At 32.5% G+C, this 15,505-nt stretch overlaps 1 protein-coding gene across 2 annotated transcripts in view; it reads left to right on the forward strand.

Moving 5' to 3' along the window:
• Positions 1 to 15,202, forward strand: part of LOC144854300 (uncharacterized) — a 30,557-nt gene extending 15,355 nt beyond the window's left edge. For both annotated transcript variants that reach the window (XM_078712240.1, XM_078712239.1), the window contains 8 exons: positions 2,607 to 2,738; positions 5,661 to 5,935; positions 6,902 to 6,989; positions 8,529 to 8,836; positions 9,293 to 9,437; positions 10,547 to 10,825; positions 11,914 to 11,998; positions 13,626 to 15,202. In XM_078712240.1, the coding sequence (XP_078568366.1) occupies positions 5,714 to 5,935; positions 6,902 to 6,989; positions 8,529 to 8,836; positions 9,293 to 9,437; positions 10,547 to 10,825; positions 11,914 to 11,998; positions 13,626 to 14,577 (2,079 nt within the window). In that variant the 5' untranslated portion in view covers positions 2,607 to 2,738; positions 5,661 to 5,713 and the 3' untranslated portion in view covers positions 14,578 to 15,202. The remainder of the gene's footprint in view (positions 1 to 2,606; positions 2,739 to 5,660; positions 5,936 to 6,901; positions 6,990 to 8,528; positions 8,837 to 9,292; positions 9,438 to 10,546; positions 10,826 to 11,913; positions 11,999 to 13,625) is intronic.
• The last annotated feature ends 303 nt before the right edge of the window (positions 15,203 to 15,505 follow it).

Genomic DNA, 15,505 nt, shown 5'->3' on the forward strand with positions numbered 1-15,505 from the left:
GTAAAACTTAGTTAACCGATTATAATATTCAGTAACGTAAGCCGTTCAATAGGTAACAGATTAATGTTAATTTTTAAAAAAAATAATTTTAATTCATTTAATAATTTTTAATTATTTTATTATTAATTATATACATTCGGATATTAACAGACATTCCGGGAGAGCAGAGATGGGTCAGCCCGAAGGGTCTGGTATTGGGAAAGTTGACTTTAAACAACAAAAGAGTGCATGTTTCGGGTTCACTCAAACCGTGGAGGAAGTATAAAACAACTCTTTACGCTAATGACTGTGTATGTGATGAACACAACATCTTATGGATTATAGATTCTTTTTGTTGCATCGTGTGGTAGTCAAAACAACATATTTTTACTAATTTTATCTATTTTTTAAACATTTTGTTGAATATTTGTATTTATTCAAGCTCTCTGATGCAGTTTTCATCTATAACTTTTGGACGAATTGGTCTTTTTTGTTTTTTTTTCCTGTGTTTTTATTTTAGTTCATTTTTTGGGTTTTTTTTTATTCTATTATTGTGTAGGTCTCAAAGTACATAATGAATGGTAATCATCCTGGTGCTTATTTTAACATATCAAAATAAATACAAGTTATTATCATCTTAGTTATCAAAATTTAAAATGATAATACATTACCATTTTGTGTAATTTGTGAAAAGCATTACAAAAAAAAGAGAAAGAAAATTAACGATTTCAACAAAAGGATAGCTTCTTAAAGATAGGCCATTTAATAAAACACTTGTTTTTACCATATAATTAAAGTTTGTTTTGGGAGAATATTTTATTTAAGTCTCTGTGCTAACTTTCAGTTTTCTCTATACAATAAATGCTTCGTGATTGAAGCCACAGTATTAGTCACGTATAATATTTTAAGCGTAGGACAATCAGGGGAGACCGTTCTGGCAGGGCATATGGAGTCTTAGTTTACTAAGTGACTCATCGATATAGTTAACATTTTAAGACAGTGCAAGTGCAAGTATTAAAAAAGTAATAGTTTGAATTTGTTTTATTTATTATACATATTATTATCATCAATTAAAGATTTGAAAATGTTCGCTAATTTTCATTAATAATACTATTGAGGTTGATGTTTTCATAATTAGTAACAATAATTTTGAAATAAATGTATTGTTAAAAAATGTTAACTACAGTATCATGTGACTCTTTATATATTTGTGTTCAAATTTATACTAATTAGTGTAACATTTTATACGATTATTGATTATTAGTAATCGAATGTTTATTATCGATTTTTCTTTCTTCAATTGTTCATGTTACATCTAAATGACAGTGCACCTTTTATTTTTTGTGTAACCTGTTGAATAACTCACTATATGCCTATAATTATGTTTTATTCTCTTTGTGTACGATAACATTTGAAACATATCAAATTATAGAAATAAATGTATAACACGTGGCAGTAAGCCATGTCATTAAGTTAACTAGACGTTTCTTTGTGTGTCAAAATGTTATTTGACATTTATAGGCGTTATTATGATATTTCAAATTCATCAAAATAACAGTTGAATTACAGAATTAAATTATGTACACATGTGTGGGAAATATATAGCAAATTAGACGAAAGTTATTAACTAAATAAAACGTATGCCTATGTTAAACGTGTGATTTGAGTACTTATCACGTACAGTACTTTCAATAAAAAGAACTGAGAAATCCCAATGCAGATTCTCAGGCCGTATTAAAAAGATTAAACCTCTAAAATAAGGGAGAGGAATAAGTCAAAATCAAGTCAAACATATATTAAATATGTACATCTACATAGCTATAAATCCAAGTCTCCGTTACTGTATTTATGTATTATATGTATTTATTTTATTATATTTTGAACTGAGAAATCTCAATGCACACTCTCAGCAGACAGTATTAAAATGACTAAACCTCTAAAAAGAGAGGGATAGTTAAAATCAAATCAAACATACATTATATATGTACATTCTACCTACATAGCTATAGACACAAGTCTCCAATATTGTAGGCCCCTATTTGTTTCTTTATATTATCAAAACCAATTTGTAAAGTGGAGTGGTACCGTATACCGTATTTCTTCTAGTAGGTCTACTCTTCATATTATGTTTATAACGTTTCCTAATCGTTTGTATGTCTGATGCTTTATTGATATGAATAATGTTATGTAGATTATTGAACTGATAAAAAAACAAAATACTTGGCGTTTCTACAGACCAAATCCTTCGAGTATTGGATGACTTGTCGTGTTGTGTGTTGAGATTGTTTAATACTGGGGCACACTATAGGATTTAACGGTTTAATAATACGAAGTAGCTTCGTGTTTAAAAGTAGTGTAAAATTAAAATAAATAGAATAATCTACAATATAACGTGTATTAGGCCTATATTGGTTTACTTGTTTTTAGGACGGTTTGTTATTTTTACTTAAATGTCGTTGGTATCAGAATAATAAATAAAATTAATGAACCCATAGAGATATTATAGTGAACTATAATATCTCTTTGATGATTCTCATTGTATTCTAATATTAAACAGTTTAACATATTTATTTATTTTATCGGGGATAGCAATCATGACTAAATTAGTTAATTTTCTTTCATTTCAGTGTTATTTTATTGCGATTTTGACAGCAATATATGTGACTTTCGACAACAGGCCAATAACGGATATAAGTGGTTAATAACACAGAAACGGACATATACCGACAGAACGGGGCCGGAAACAGCGCACTCTAACGGTAATAAACTTTCATGGTCATAATGACACGTCATTTTGCTTTTGATATAATATTGGCATTACCATTGTATAACTTATTTATATGATTTTTTAAAAATCATTGTATACGTGGTTGATAACGCAGAAGCGTTTATTTACCGACAGAAGACGGATATAGCGCACTCTATCGGTAATGAACTGTCACGGTAAAAATGACGAATGGACCTGTCATAATCAGTGATATAATGTCATCACTAATGTTAAACCTTCTTTCCCTTCTCAATGTTGTTGTATCATAACTATAAGATCATACATTACCGACAGAGATTCACCGACAGAACGGTAATAGACGTTGTATTATGTTGTGTAAAGCTGTCTACACTATAAAACTAGTTTTACAAAAAAAAAAGTGTGATGTGCCCAAATATGGTAGTGATAAGCTTCAAAGGAATTGTTCCCATTTGGACGCAGACGTGACGCAAGTGAGTTTACTTTTAAAAGCACAATAAGCGACTGATCGGATGGTTATCGGGTCCTGATATATCAAATTATTGCGGCGCGCGTACGTCATTGAGTTGCGTCCAATTTGGAGCCAAGTAAAAATGCGGTAATACAATTTGTACAAATTCTTAATGAAATATCAAAAGCAGTGAATTGTAAATCCCTCGTTAAAACACTGCATTACTTTATTGATTTGTATCTTGGTTATGGTGAAGTTGTGCGTATAGGTATTCTACTGAAATGCTGTAATGTCTTGTATACAGTGAAATGGAGTACATTGGAAACAATGTAAAGCTCTGTCTACACTGCAAAACTAGTTTGACAAACAAAGTGTGATGTGCCCCAATATGGTAGTGATATTCCCAAATATGAGATAAGTTTGATAGTGTAGACAGAGCTTAAGATTAATATAAATATGAGCTGCAGTCCATAATGACATGGCACTCTTCTATCTCATGGAAAGAAGCATGTTTACTGTTACCAACGGAAATTTCTAATAAATTTCCACCAAAATTACAACCACTGCTATACCAAACATAGGAAATGCACGTGTTATGAAAAACAAGTTTTCAATTTCCCAAATAGGCATACAATCAGGTGTTAACTTAAATGCTTTTCTTATAAGTGATAGGCCTACATTTGAATACAAAACGTTTCGGCTTGGTTCCCACCTGACAGGAACGTAAGCCCAACGTAAATAATTTAACAAATCATGGTGCGATGGATATCAGAACTGTCGCTTGTGATCATTGTGTTACGTCCCATTAGGAGAACCAGCCATTAATGAGCAACACAAGGACCAACAAGCGAGTTGACCAATGACCAGCGACAGTTCAAATAATCCATCGCTTGTGATTAGTCTTCAGTGAGAACTCTCAACAAAATAGGCTTGCATTTTTTTTACCAGAAACAAAATCAATACATTTAAAATGTGGAGAAGTTTATGCCAAATCCAAATTTTGTTCGGTATGGCTGCAAACCAAACGTGGCATCAATGATGATGAATAAAACGCCTAACCTACTTGGACGCGGCACATAATGTTCTCCGAAATTTTCGGATTTGATTTGCATGCAACTTAACAATGTGGTATCCACGATAACGTGGGGTTAAGATGCCGTAGATACCGTAATGATTATGACAAAGTAAATCAAATCTATTTAGTCACTCGGGGTAATTGATGTTCACTCATCCTCTATATCGATAGTGATGGGGCTTTCCGTGTTTCTTAAAGTCAAGGTCTAAATTATGTTACTTCCCGACACTTTTTGTTTCACATCGTAGGCCTAAATCTACGATAACGAAATGTCTATGTTATCAATAAAACATTTGAAAGTGTCGGGTGTAGTATTTATTTTGGCATCTTTTAAGAGAACGGTGTCTTTCAGCTGTTTCTCTTTTTCTTTAAACAAGAAATTGAAATTTAATACCTTGTAATGTAAAAACCTCAATTCCTCTGGTTTAACCTAGTGTCATGATTTAAATCCAAATCATATAGTATGCTATTGCATGTGTATTTAATATTTAAAGATAATATATATAATACAATGCATTAGCATGAGCGTTTGCACTGGAGAGGTTGGATCATGTCGCGAATTAACCTTTGCAATGTTTTGTAGTTTTGATATGCGATATTTTATCACCATAACAATATTAATTTTGTCAAGCTATTTTTAGAAATACCTTTAGAAATAGATTTTGCCTGTTGACTATTAAGTCATTTTAGTTCGGCACTCCCAAATGTTTTGACTGTCGGTGACTGAATTTGAATCAGAGAAAATGGATAACCTTAACCTTACATAATCGCATTAATGAATTTAACTAGGCATACAACTGACACAGAAATAATATTCACCGATACAACATTATTTCCTATTCTCATAGAGATGAGCTACTGTGTTTTGAGTTTTGAAGAGAATGACCAGCTTTTTGGTTTTCCATTCTTCAAGTTAACACTGGTTATTTATCGTAGGCCCTATGTTACGGTAATTGTCATGAATTCGTTCTCCCCTCTCACATTTAGGTCAGATTTTGGCCTAACCATTGGCATATGGCCTACCTTAAACAAGCCTCTAGAAAAATTCACAGAAAATTCTCACCCAATGAAGCCACAATGTGTAATGCTGGTCAGATTTACCTAAATATTGGAAACATTTTGACACATTTGGCGTTTCATACGTATAATACAAAACCAAAACACCAACCTAGGTCACTCATCAAAGAGGGAAGAGAATTCTTTCATAATCATAGTAAAGGAATATAAACAATATAAAAAACACAAAACTAGAGACTTCTACTAATAATACTAACAACTTTAAATTATCTGCGAATACCCTTATTCAAGGTAAAACAACTTATTTTACGAAAATCCTCTAAAATTCAACAACCAAACTGACCCAGTCATCTCAATTAACATGCAATATTTGTGTTTTAATATACTTATAGGACGTTATGTGTACACAGAAGCTACTCAAGGAAATCTGGGAGATGCCATCACGATGCAAACTGGCTGGATGGAACCAAGATCAACAAACATCTCCATATCTTTCTACCGTCACATGTACGGAGATCACGTTGGGAGTCTTAATTTGTATGTACTGGTGTGCAATGGTGTCTCGTCCAGTAGTAAATTGGTGTGGGGAACATCTGGTAGCAGTGGCAATGTATGGCTAAGAACTGATGTGCAGGTGTTGTTGGGAGAATCTCCACATCGTTTTAAGGTAGATTGGTAACGAAATGTGTTGTCGTTACTTAAATTAAATCAATACATAGGCCAATATGTGTGCAACATGAATAACAATGCGATGACAACATGAACAAACCCCATAGCATATTTTTTTAGGATATAGAGTTTGTTTCCAAAGTGGTCATAGGAAACTTACAAATGAATAACAATGCCAAAAAACCATGAAAAACCCAGCATCATAGCTTTTTAGTACAGTTTTTTCTAAAGTTGTCTTAGAAACTTACACAAGTTTGTTTATCAGAGTGTGTAAGACCTCCCATGTTGTAGTGAATAATCTTCTTAAATTAGGATTTATTAAGAACAGCTTTTATAATAATATAGTCTACAAATGTACTTTCAATCATCCATAGAGAAAATCTTAATCGCCTGGTGATATTCTGGAAATAATTAATTAAGTTAAAAAACGGTGAAGATGAGGAAATATGTGAGCAAAATGATAACATAATAGTTTCCGTAATTTATCATATGCTTACATACATTAATTATTCTATCATGAGTAAATAACAATTTAATCGACAAACAAAAACATGACATTAATCATCAATGACAGAAGTTATACATTGAAAAAACAATAGTAAAAATGTAAGTTTAAAAGCAAAATCTAAACACCCAAAAAGTGATGAGCTAAGTACTGTGCTGCAATAATATCTAGAATATTGGAGTTTCGGACAGATTTATGTGGTATATTCTGTGGTATATAAAGTCATTCTCAAAGTCTTTTTCCAAAACAATGGAATAATTTTAAAGTCGTTGTTGTACGACGTATGAGTTGACTTGTTTGACTTGTTGTCGTTACATCTTGTACTTGTGAAAACCATCAAGCAATATTTTGAAAGTCTAATTTTATATAACTAAAGGTCTTCCTTCCACACTATTTTATCATGAAAAGAAATATATTTATCATAATTTTTTAACAACTTTATACAACTCTTCAACCTAGTTAAAATTTGAAGCTATTCGTGGAATTGGTGAGTTGGGTGACGTTGCAATTGATACACTAACAGTCAAGGACAATCCTCTATTAGAAGGTAAGTTCACTAATTATATCTTACTCAATCCCGGAAATTAAGACATTTTCTCATTTCAAATTGCAGAAGCAGTTTTATATCAAAGTATCATTATAATCTTGTCACTGTCAAACTGTGACGTGAGCTTCCACATTATTTTATGCAATTTCCGTAAAAACTTCCGAATGGAAACCCTTAATGGAGAGAGCTTCGGATACCAATACTTGGGTTCTAAAATGAATGTTTTTTCACATTTTTACAGAGCCCTTCTTTTTCCAAATCAGTCAGTCTATACTTAGAAATTACGAGAGATACTGTATACCAAATAATATTTTATAAACTTTATTTTGAATTTAAAAAAACAATTGCGCTGTCCTAATGTGAAGGAAGGGACATAACATTCATTCATTTGTTTAAAATAAATTTCTATAACATTGTACAAGAAAAAAGTACTGAGAATAAGGTACAAGAAATTCACTATAGGCCTATTGGAGTTAAAATGGCTTAAAACTTTAAAAAAAACATGAGATCAAAAGAAAGCATGGTAATGATGTACTCTCGAAAAATGGGATTAGACACATTTAAAGTTAGTTAAAAGTTTTAAAATAAAATAAAGAACAATCATTATCATTACTTTTGATCTTTCATCACTATCTTGGTTTATGCAATTCGCCGATCACGTCGGTATTACGTTACATATATACTTCCTTGCGACAATTCTCGTTGATCTGACAAACAACAAGTAGTATTCGCCAATGATTTGACACCATACATTTTTAACTGACTTATCAATGCATTCATTAAGTAGCTGTCACTGTTATTAACAAGGCCAACAGCCATAAGTCACGTGCTAAAACGCATAGTGATACCGGACCGACAGACAGACCGACAGACCGACCGACCGACATAGTGAACTATAGAGTCGCGTCCATGCGACTAAAAATATAGAATCTATGTTATTCCGTATGACCATTTACACAAAGCTTGGACCAGACGAGCGGTTTCCGCTGATGATAGATAGATTCTACGTGAGACAAGCTACGCGGTTTTCCGCTTACCGTTACCGCTCGTCTGTGTAAATTGACCTTAACGCTTGTTGGTTTGTGACCGTTTATTCTTATAGACTTGAGGTCATTACTTGAAGTGAATTAATTAGGATCTGTTATTAATACTTATTAAGAGTTTCCTGAAACAAAGTGCATCAACACTTGTACGATAACTGGAACAGAAAGGCTAGCAGGGCAAATATTATTTTATATGACGTCAATATTATGAAAAACGCCCAGAAAGTACGCGATGTGAAAGAAGATAACGATGTTTTCGGTTCAATAAACGTTACCCACGTTTAAATTTCTTTATTTAATTATATTTAATAAAGAGTATACACAAGTTAAAATATTAAACTTATGAATTTAAAAAGAAAACAAAACAGTATTATCTTACGTTATAATTATGTTGTAATTAATTTTATATTTCCTATTTAATGTATAACCTTTTATTCAATTAAATATAATGAAATATTAATACTTTAACAACCATTTTGACTATTTATTAAAATAGATTACTGTTATAGCGGCCTAGGAATCGAATATGGAAATATCCCAGACTTTGCTCTCACGGCGTCCAGTTCGTTCGGAGCAAATTTTGGTCCGGAGTACTCACGACTCAATAGCCTACCACTGCCCCCTAACAAAGGTGGATGGTCAGCAGGGATACTTGACCAACGTCAATGGATACAGGTGGACCTAGTTGAAAATTATCTGGTCACCGGGATTGCTGTGCAAGCGAGATACAATTCAATGCAGTGGGTTTCTTCATATCAAGTATCGTATCGGCTAGATGTTTTCTCAATTTGGAATTATACTCCGGTACGTTTTTATAAATTAATTATTTAAATTAATTTCTCACTTTTTTAACCTACTGAAAGTGAACCTGTCTGTTTTAACGGATGTCAAACAAAGTTATTTTAAGTCTTTGGAGTTTAAATTCTGCAATAATTTGTACCTTTTATTTGAAAACACGTTTCTAACACTAGTATTGTAGTACTACACATAACGCAATTATTACTGTCATGTAGTTTTTGGAGTAGTATGATGCACTGATGTTAATACTTCATAAGGAACTGCTTAATTCAGTTAGGCACTGAGGCTTCCTGCCTATAGACAAAAAAAAGCACCGGTTGAAAAAGAGAGTTTCAGGCGGCGCACTTTAATAGTAACTCCTATAAATTGATCTACAACATTTATGAATGTCTTAGAAAGCTCAACCTATGTATCTGGTGAACGTTCTTATTGTTTCTTATAACTTGACTACATTTATGTTAGGTTTTATGTGGGTACAGTGCTAATCCAGGAAAGAAAGCTGTACGCGCGCACTTCCAGGATCCAATCAAGGCTCGGTTCATACGTGTACACCCTTTAAAGTGGCATTCATATATTAGCTTGCGTTGGGAGGTGTTTGGTTGTAGAGGTAAGGAAATTATTGTTTCTTCTTTCTCATATTTTTATTTCATAATTTCATCAAAATAAAAGCAGGATAACATAACATTTTTTATTAAGTCGTGGCAAATCTACTGTAAATAGTTTTTACATAATTTCATGTTTTGCTTTTTACATAAAATAACTCTCTCAACCTTTTTAATAAGTTTAATTGTATGTATTAATATGTTATTCTAGTTTTTTGTTATGCAGCATAGTTTTGTTATTTTCTTATTGTGTTTTTATAGTTACTGTAGGTTAATTATGGTTTCATATTGTTATAAAATTAGATTAAAGTTGAGTATTATTGAGTTATGTATCGTAAACTTTGTCATTATAAATGATAAAAATAATTACGTAATTTCATCATAAATTTAAAACACAACGGCAAAAAACAAATTTTGAATGTTTGTATATTATTATAAGGATATTCATGTAAGCAACATTCGGGATTTTTAACATTTCATTTAATAATATAATAATAATATTTATTATATTTGACCTTTTTTCACCAAAATCACTACATACCATAGGCCTACAACCAGATACATTGAAAAAAAGTTATTGTTGACCATGGTGGACCAATCCATTGTTTCTTTCCAGTTCTGTTTTTGTGAGCGGAAATTGAAAGGGCGGGGGCGTGGGAGGGTGCTGCAGACAAGGACTTTAATTTACTTAGCTCAGTGCAGTGTTACAGTCACGAACTCTTCCCTTTATTTTTAATTAAAAAATCAACTTTACCTACACTGTCCCACAAAAACATGAAAAATGAAGATTAATTAAATCATATTTTAAATAGGTCATTTTGTATTTTTAATAAAGTTAATCACTTTCAACGAAAAAAAAATGTTTTCACTTATAAAATAACATAATAAATGGTTAAATTGAACCAGAAATCCATTGGCTGGCAGCCAATTTGACCATTTTTGCTTTAAATTACAGTTTTTCAGGTAAATAAATTTTATTTAGATTCTATTTTTAATAAAAGTGGATAACTATTATGTGACATTAACATGGAATATTTAAATACAAAAATTGTAAAAATTACTTTTCAGGGGGACAATACATCTTTAACTTTCTTTTATGCTTGAATTGTTTCAGAATATTTGTATTTTCGTGAAAATCGAACCATAAATCCCATAACACATCCAATTACACATCCAATTGAGTTTACTACGATGGGAACAAGTCAGTCAAGCAGCCACACAGTGGACCACAATGATCAGACTCCATTATTACAAATGGGGAATGGAACGCAGTATCCGAACGCTTTGGTAACATCTAGTCACAGTGAAAAGGTCAATAAAACAACAACTGTTGTATCATCCATGGACCAGCCCGAGAATGTCCAGGAGGAAAAGGGTTACTCACTTGTTTTAGGTAGGTCTCCAAATCATTCAATAATCATGCAGTATTTGAAAATTATCATACAATATTGAATTTTTGAAAAGATTATATCGAGAAGTGAACAATAATTACCTTCCATTTTCGGTTTCTGAACCAAATGCAAATATCATGGTGGATTTTGTCTTGTATTCGTCACATGACCAGATTCAGAATATGGTGGTTTTTGTCTTGTATCCGTCACATGACCAGATTCCAAATATGGTGGTTTTTTTCTTGTATTCATCACATGACCAGATTCCAAAAGGCCTACTGGCCTTATTATTCAGATTCAATGGATTCTCATATACACTTTAATAATTAATCATGACATGATATCTAATTGTACGGATGCGGTGAGTCTATGTAGAGAACATAACGTTTTGTAATGTACAGAATTCCCGGAAACCGATTTTAACAATCATAATTGGAAGCAATTAAATATAAATTGTGAAAAGAAAATTAACGTTAATCAGAAATGATGTTTAGTTTTTCATCATGACATAGTAAAGATAATTATATGACGAAATTGAAACATCGGAGACAATGAATGAAGAAGATGATAGTAGAATATAACTAATAAATAATTCATTTTCTGCATCGCTCATACATACGAACAGTATACAATGTATTAGCGTCCTGGAGCGAATACTTGCTAGTGTAAACGCACGTTTAATTTTAGAAGGAAATTTTATTGTGTTTAAAGATGTATTGTCCCCCAAAAACATGAAAAATGAAGATTAATTAAATCAGACTTTGAATATGTTATTTTGTAGTTTTAAAAAAGTTAATCACTTCCGTAGAAAAAAAAACTGAAAAAAAATTATGTTTTCACCTGTATAATGACAGAATAAATGGTTAAATTCAACCAAAAATCCATTGGCTGGCAGCCAATTTGACCATTTTTTGCTTGAAATTACATTTTTTCAGGTAAATACAGTTTTTTTCGATCCAATTTTTGGTCAAAGTGGATAACTATTATGTTACATTAAAATGGAATATTCAACAAAAATTGTTTTCAGAATTATTTTTTCATGGGGATAATACATCTTTAATGTAATGTAATTTTTAATTTCTTGTTGTAGTTGAAATCATCTGTATATCAATTGGATTACTGTTGCTGATGTTATCAATGCTTATTATAGTTTGCCTTACAAAGAAAATTAAAAGGTAAAACTAATTTATCTAGATTTTATTAATCTTTTACTAATTGTTATTGTTATGTGCTACTGTACACCCGACATTTTATGCAAGCAAACTTTGTGTGTGGCTGTTAAAGTACACAGGTTAGTGTGTGCGTGTCACATTATATTTTGTCTGGCATTACGTATTATTTGATTGTATTTGATTGTTTTTGCGTGAATCCGGATTGGATGTGCGTTTGTTGAGTTGTGTCGTACCGCAATCTGTGCGTGCCACATTGTTTTCGCCGTGCAATAGTGTATACGTACACACTGTATACGTGCAGCGTTGTGTGCATATGTGTTTTGTTACATTGCATAATCTACTACGGTTGAATCTCTCCCTCTGCTGTGTGGACACATGTCCTAGCGGACACCATCCATAAGCCGCCACCTTCCATAAAAAGACACCGCGTGCGTTATCGCCACAATGTTTGCGCGTACGTGGTACAAACATTATCATACAATATCAGCAAGGAAGTGTGAAATTAACCAAGATTAGCTGTTAGTTATAATGACCGGTAATTGTGTGCTACTGCATAAGTTCCGTTTAGTTCCATTCCATTAGCATCGTAGTCCGTCGAGTTAGGCCTAAGTTTAGTTTAAGTTCAAATGCACATTCGAGCCACTTTGCAGAGCTCTAATCAAGCATATGTCTTAGGCCTACAAGCACAGACAGCCAAATTGTACTCGTGAATTTAAAATTAGTAAATTGAAATACAAAAAATAACTTGAAAAAACAACCAAATTATTAAAGAAACTTTTAAAATGTTACTCGTAAATTTAAAATTAGTAAGAAAAATGATAACTTGAAAAAAACAAAATTGCATACAATAAAAAAAGATGTCTGCATGTCTGCATTATTGCTACGAGTTTCATTTAGTAATACATCAGATAAAACTGAGAAATTCAATCGTTTACTCACTCAATAGCCGTAGGCCTATACTTTCATTATTCTACAGTAAACCCACAGTTGAACTTCACATGTGTGTTTGATCAGCACAGATATGTGTTTAGTCATCTAGATTGAAGACACAAGTTCAAACGGTTCTTTCACATCGATTTCATAACCTTGAAATAATTCCCCAAATAAAGGTTTATGAACAATTTAAATGTATAGGATAGAATATAGTTCAAAATGAAGTCTTGGGGATAGCGATTGTAGGTTAAAACTCTCGGGGAGTTCGTTTCAGATTAAAAGATTCTAAAGTTACAATCGAATTTGTTTCTTAAATAGAAGGTAAGGTTAAAAGGAACTTGGAAACACCTGGATTGTATTGTCATGTACATCTAGCAAATGTACGGTGTTTTCTTTTGTCTTCTGCCATAAAACAATAAAGTTAGGGTGGTGAACGAAAAGAGAAAGTTGGTTGAAAGGACAAGTGAATGACTTTATACAGATGCAATTGTTATGTCATGCAGTAGAACTTGACTCAATATATAATTATCTTGAAAGGGTCATTGTAATATAAAACAGAAACAGAAAGAAAGAAATCTTTCCCATAACTATTTCATCTCTTATAAACGATTATGGTAGTTTTGGCACAATCTACTGATTGATAAAATCAAAACTATACTAGGAGAAATACCTATGCTTTTTCTTTATAATTTCACAGACGAAAAGAAGATGATTGTAATACTCCTGCCCAGTCAAGAAGACGTTTACTATACAACGCATATGAGTGTATCGATGACTTGAAGTCACGAAGCATCATCAATAATGCGTACTCTATGTACTCGATAAACAGTTTAGTAGATAAAGATGCCGTTTATCAGGATATATCGGAGATCAAACGACGTGACGAGCAAGGCGGTGTTAACACCGGTTGTGTGGTGGTAAGCGGGCTAGGATCCGGTGGCAAAACTGTCTCGAGAAGTAAAACATGGAGTCACAACGACGACTTCAAGGAACGTACGTTACCGAGAAAAAGTAGTTCGATGGGAAATGAGAGAAGACCCGAGATGTACGTACGGCGGCCGTTGTCGAAAAAGACGCCACCTCGAATAGAGTTCAGGCGCAAGGTGCCACGCACGCCTCCTCCGCCGGTTCCTAGTCTACCACACACCAGTCATGCAAATACTTTTCATGTTAGAGAATACTGTAGCGCACCAGAATTACCACGCGCACGCCCTCATAGTGATCTTAACGTTCAAAAGAATGGATTAAAATTGAACTCTCACCACAATGTGTTCCTACCACCAGTTCAGCAAAATTGTGATTTATCGGTAGTGCGCATGTCCAACTTAACAGACAATCTTGCATACAGTGATGCTATTTATGCTGAACCTAGAGACACTCTTTTTGATCATGAAGCCAAAACCTCTCTAGCAAAATCTAAAGATTCGGCTTTTGATTTTGATAGCGAGCCGGAGGATGAGACAATTTGGGAAGACAACCCTATATACGAGGACTCTGATTCTCTGTCAGATACTGACTATACAACTTCAACTCTAGACTATTCAGAGAGCAATCTTGTGTTCAGAATAGGTTGTTTTGCCGACTATGATGAGATGGGAGGTGAATTCAGAAAGTCACATATATATTCTGAAATACCAGAAATAAATTAAGTTGTTGCCGTTACATATTTTGATTATTCATGCCGAAGAGCTGAATGCATTCCTTGATAAAAGACAATTTCGTTTCGAACTAATTAACTAATATTAATTAGTGTAAATAGCTAAAATAATGTAAATATGTTTTGCTTATTTTACAACTAATTTCTAGTATAACAGCCTACTCTTTACTTTGATCAAGTATTATTACTATAATGATAATATTTTTCAACTAATTTTATCAAATCTTCAATATTAGTGGCTTTGTTTATAATTTAAAGACTCTTTATTGTATATATTTAGCAAAGATGTATTTACATTATTATGGCAGAGCATTTTGGGAAGCCAATCTTCATAATTATATCACTGACATGATGACTAATTTAAAAACTACAAACAATACTGAAGATATCTAGACAAAGATATCACAAATCTTGACATTGTTTTTACTGAACTCGAATTTGGATTTCAAGAAATTGACCCGTTAACTTATTACATGCTCGATTTAATAAGTTGGAATTTCTTGGTAAGATATTTACCGGTAATGGATGACTGATCTTTTAATCCGTTGTTTCTTGCAAAACAATGTCCTAATCAATTACAATCAGAAACTACTGACAAAGGATATACATACATCAATAATACTTTATTAAACCAATTATAATCATAACAATGTACAACATAATATTCAATATCCGTACAAATTACTATTGATATTAGTGCCATGTCGTCTCTCTGTCTATAACACTTCACTAAAAGCTTTATTATTTTACTTAGTTATTTATTCAGTGTGGCAAGAAAAGAGACATTAATGTGACAAGCGCGTTGAAACGTTGATGAAAATGATACCGCTTTTGTACGCGCGCGTAAACTTTATGTCTCTTCGTGGTTTCACTGACGAAATTACGTAACAAATTATTTACATTTGAATATGTTGTATGTT

Source organism: Antedon bifida, chromosome 10 (genome assembly GCF_963402885.1).
Source record: "Antedon bifida chromosome 10, ecAntBifi1.1, whole genome shotgun sequence".
NCBI lineage: Eukaryota > Metazoa > Echinodermata > Crinoidea > Comatulida > Antedonidae > Antedon > Antedon bifida.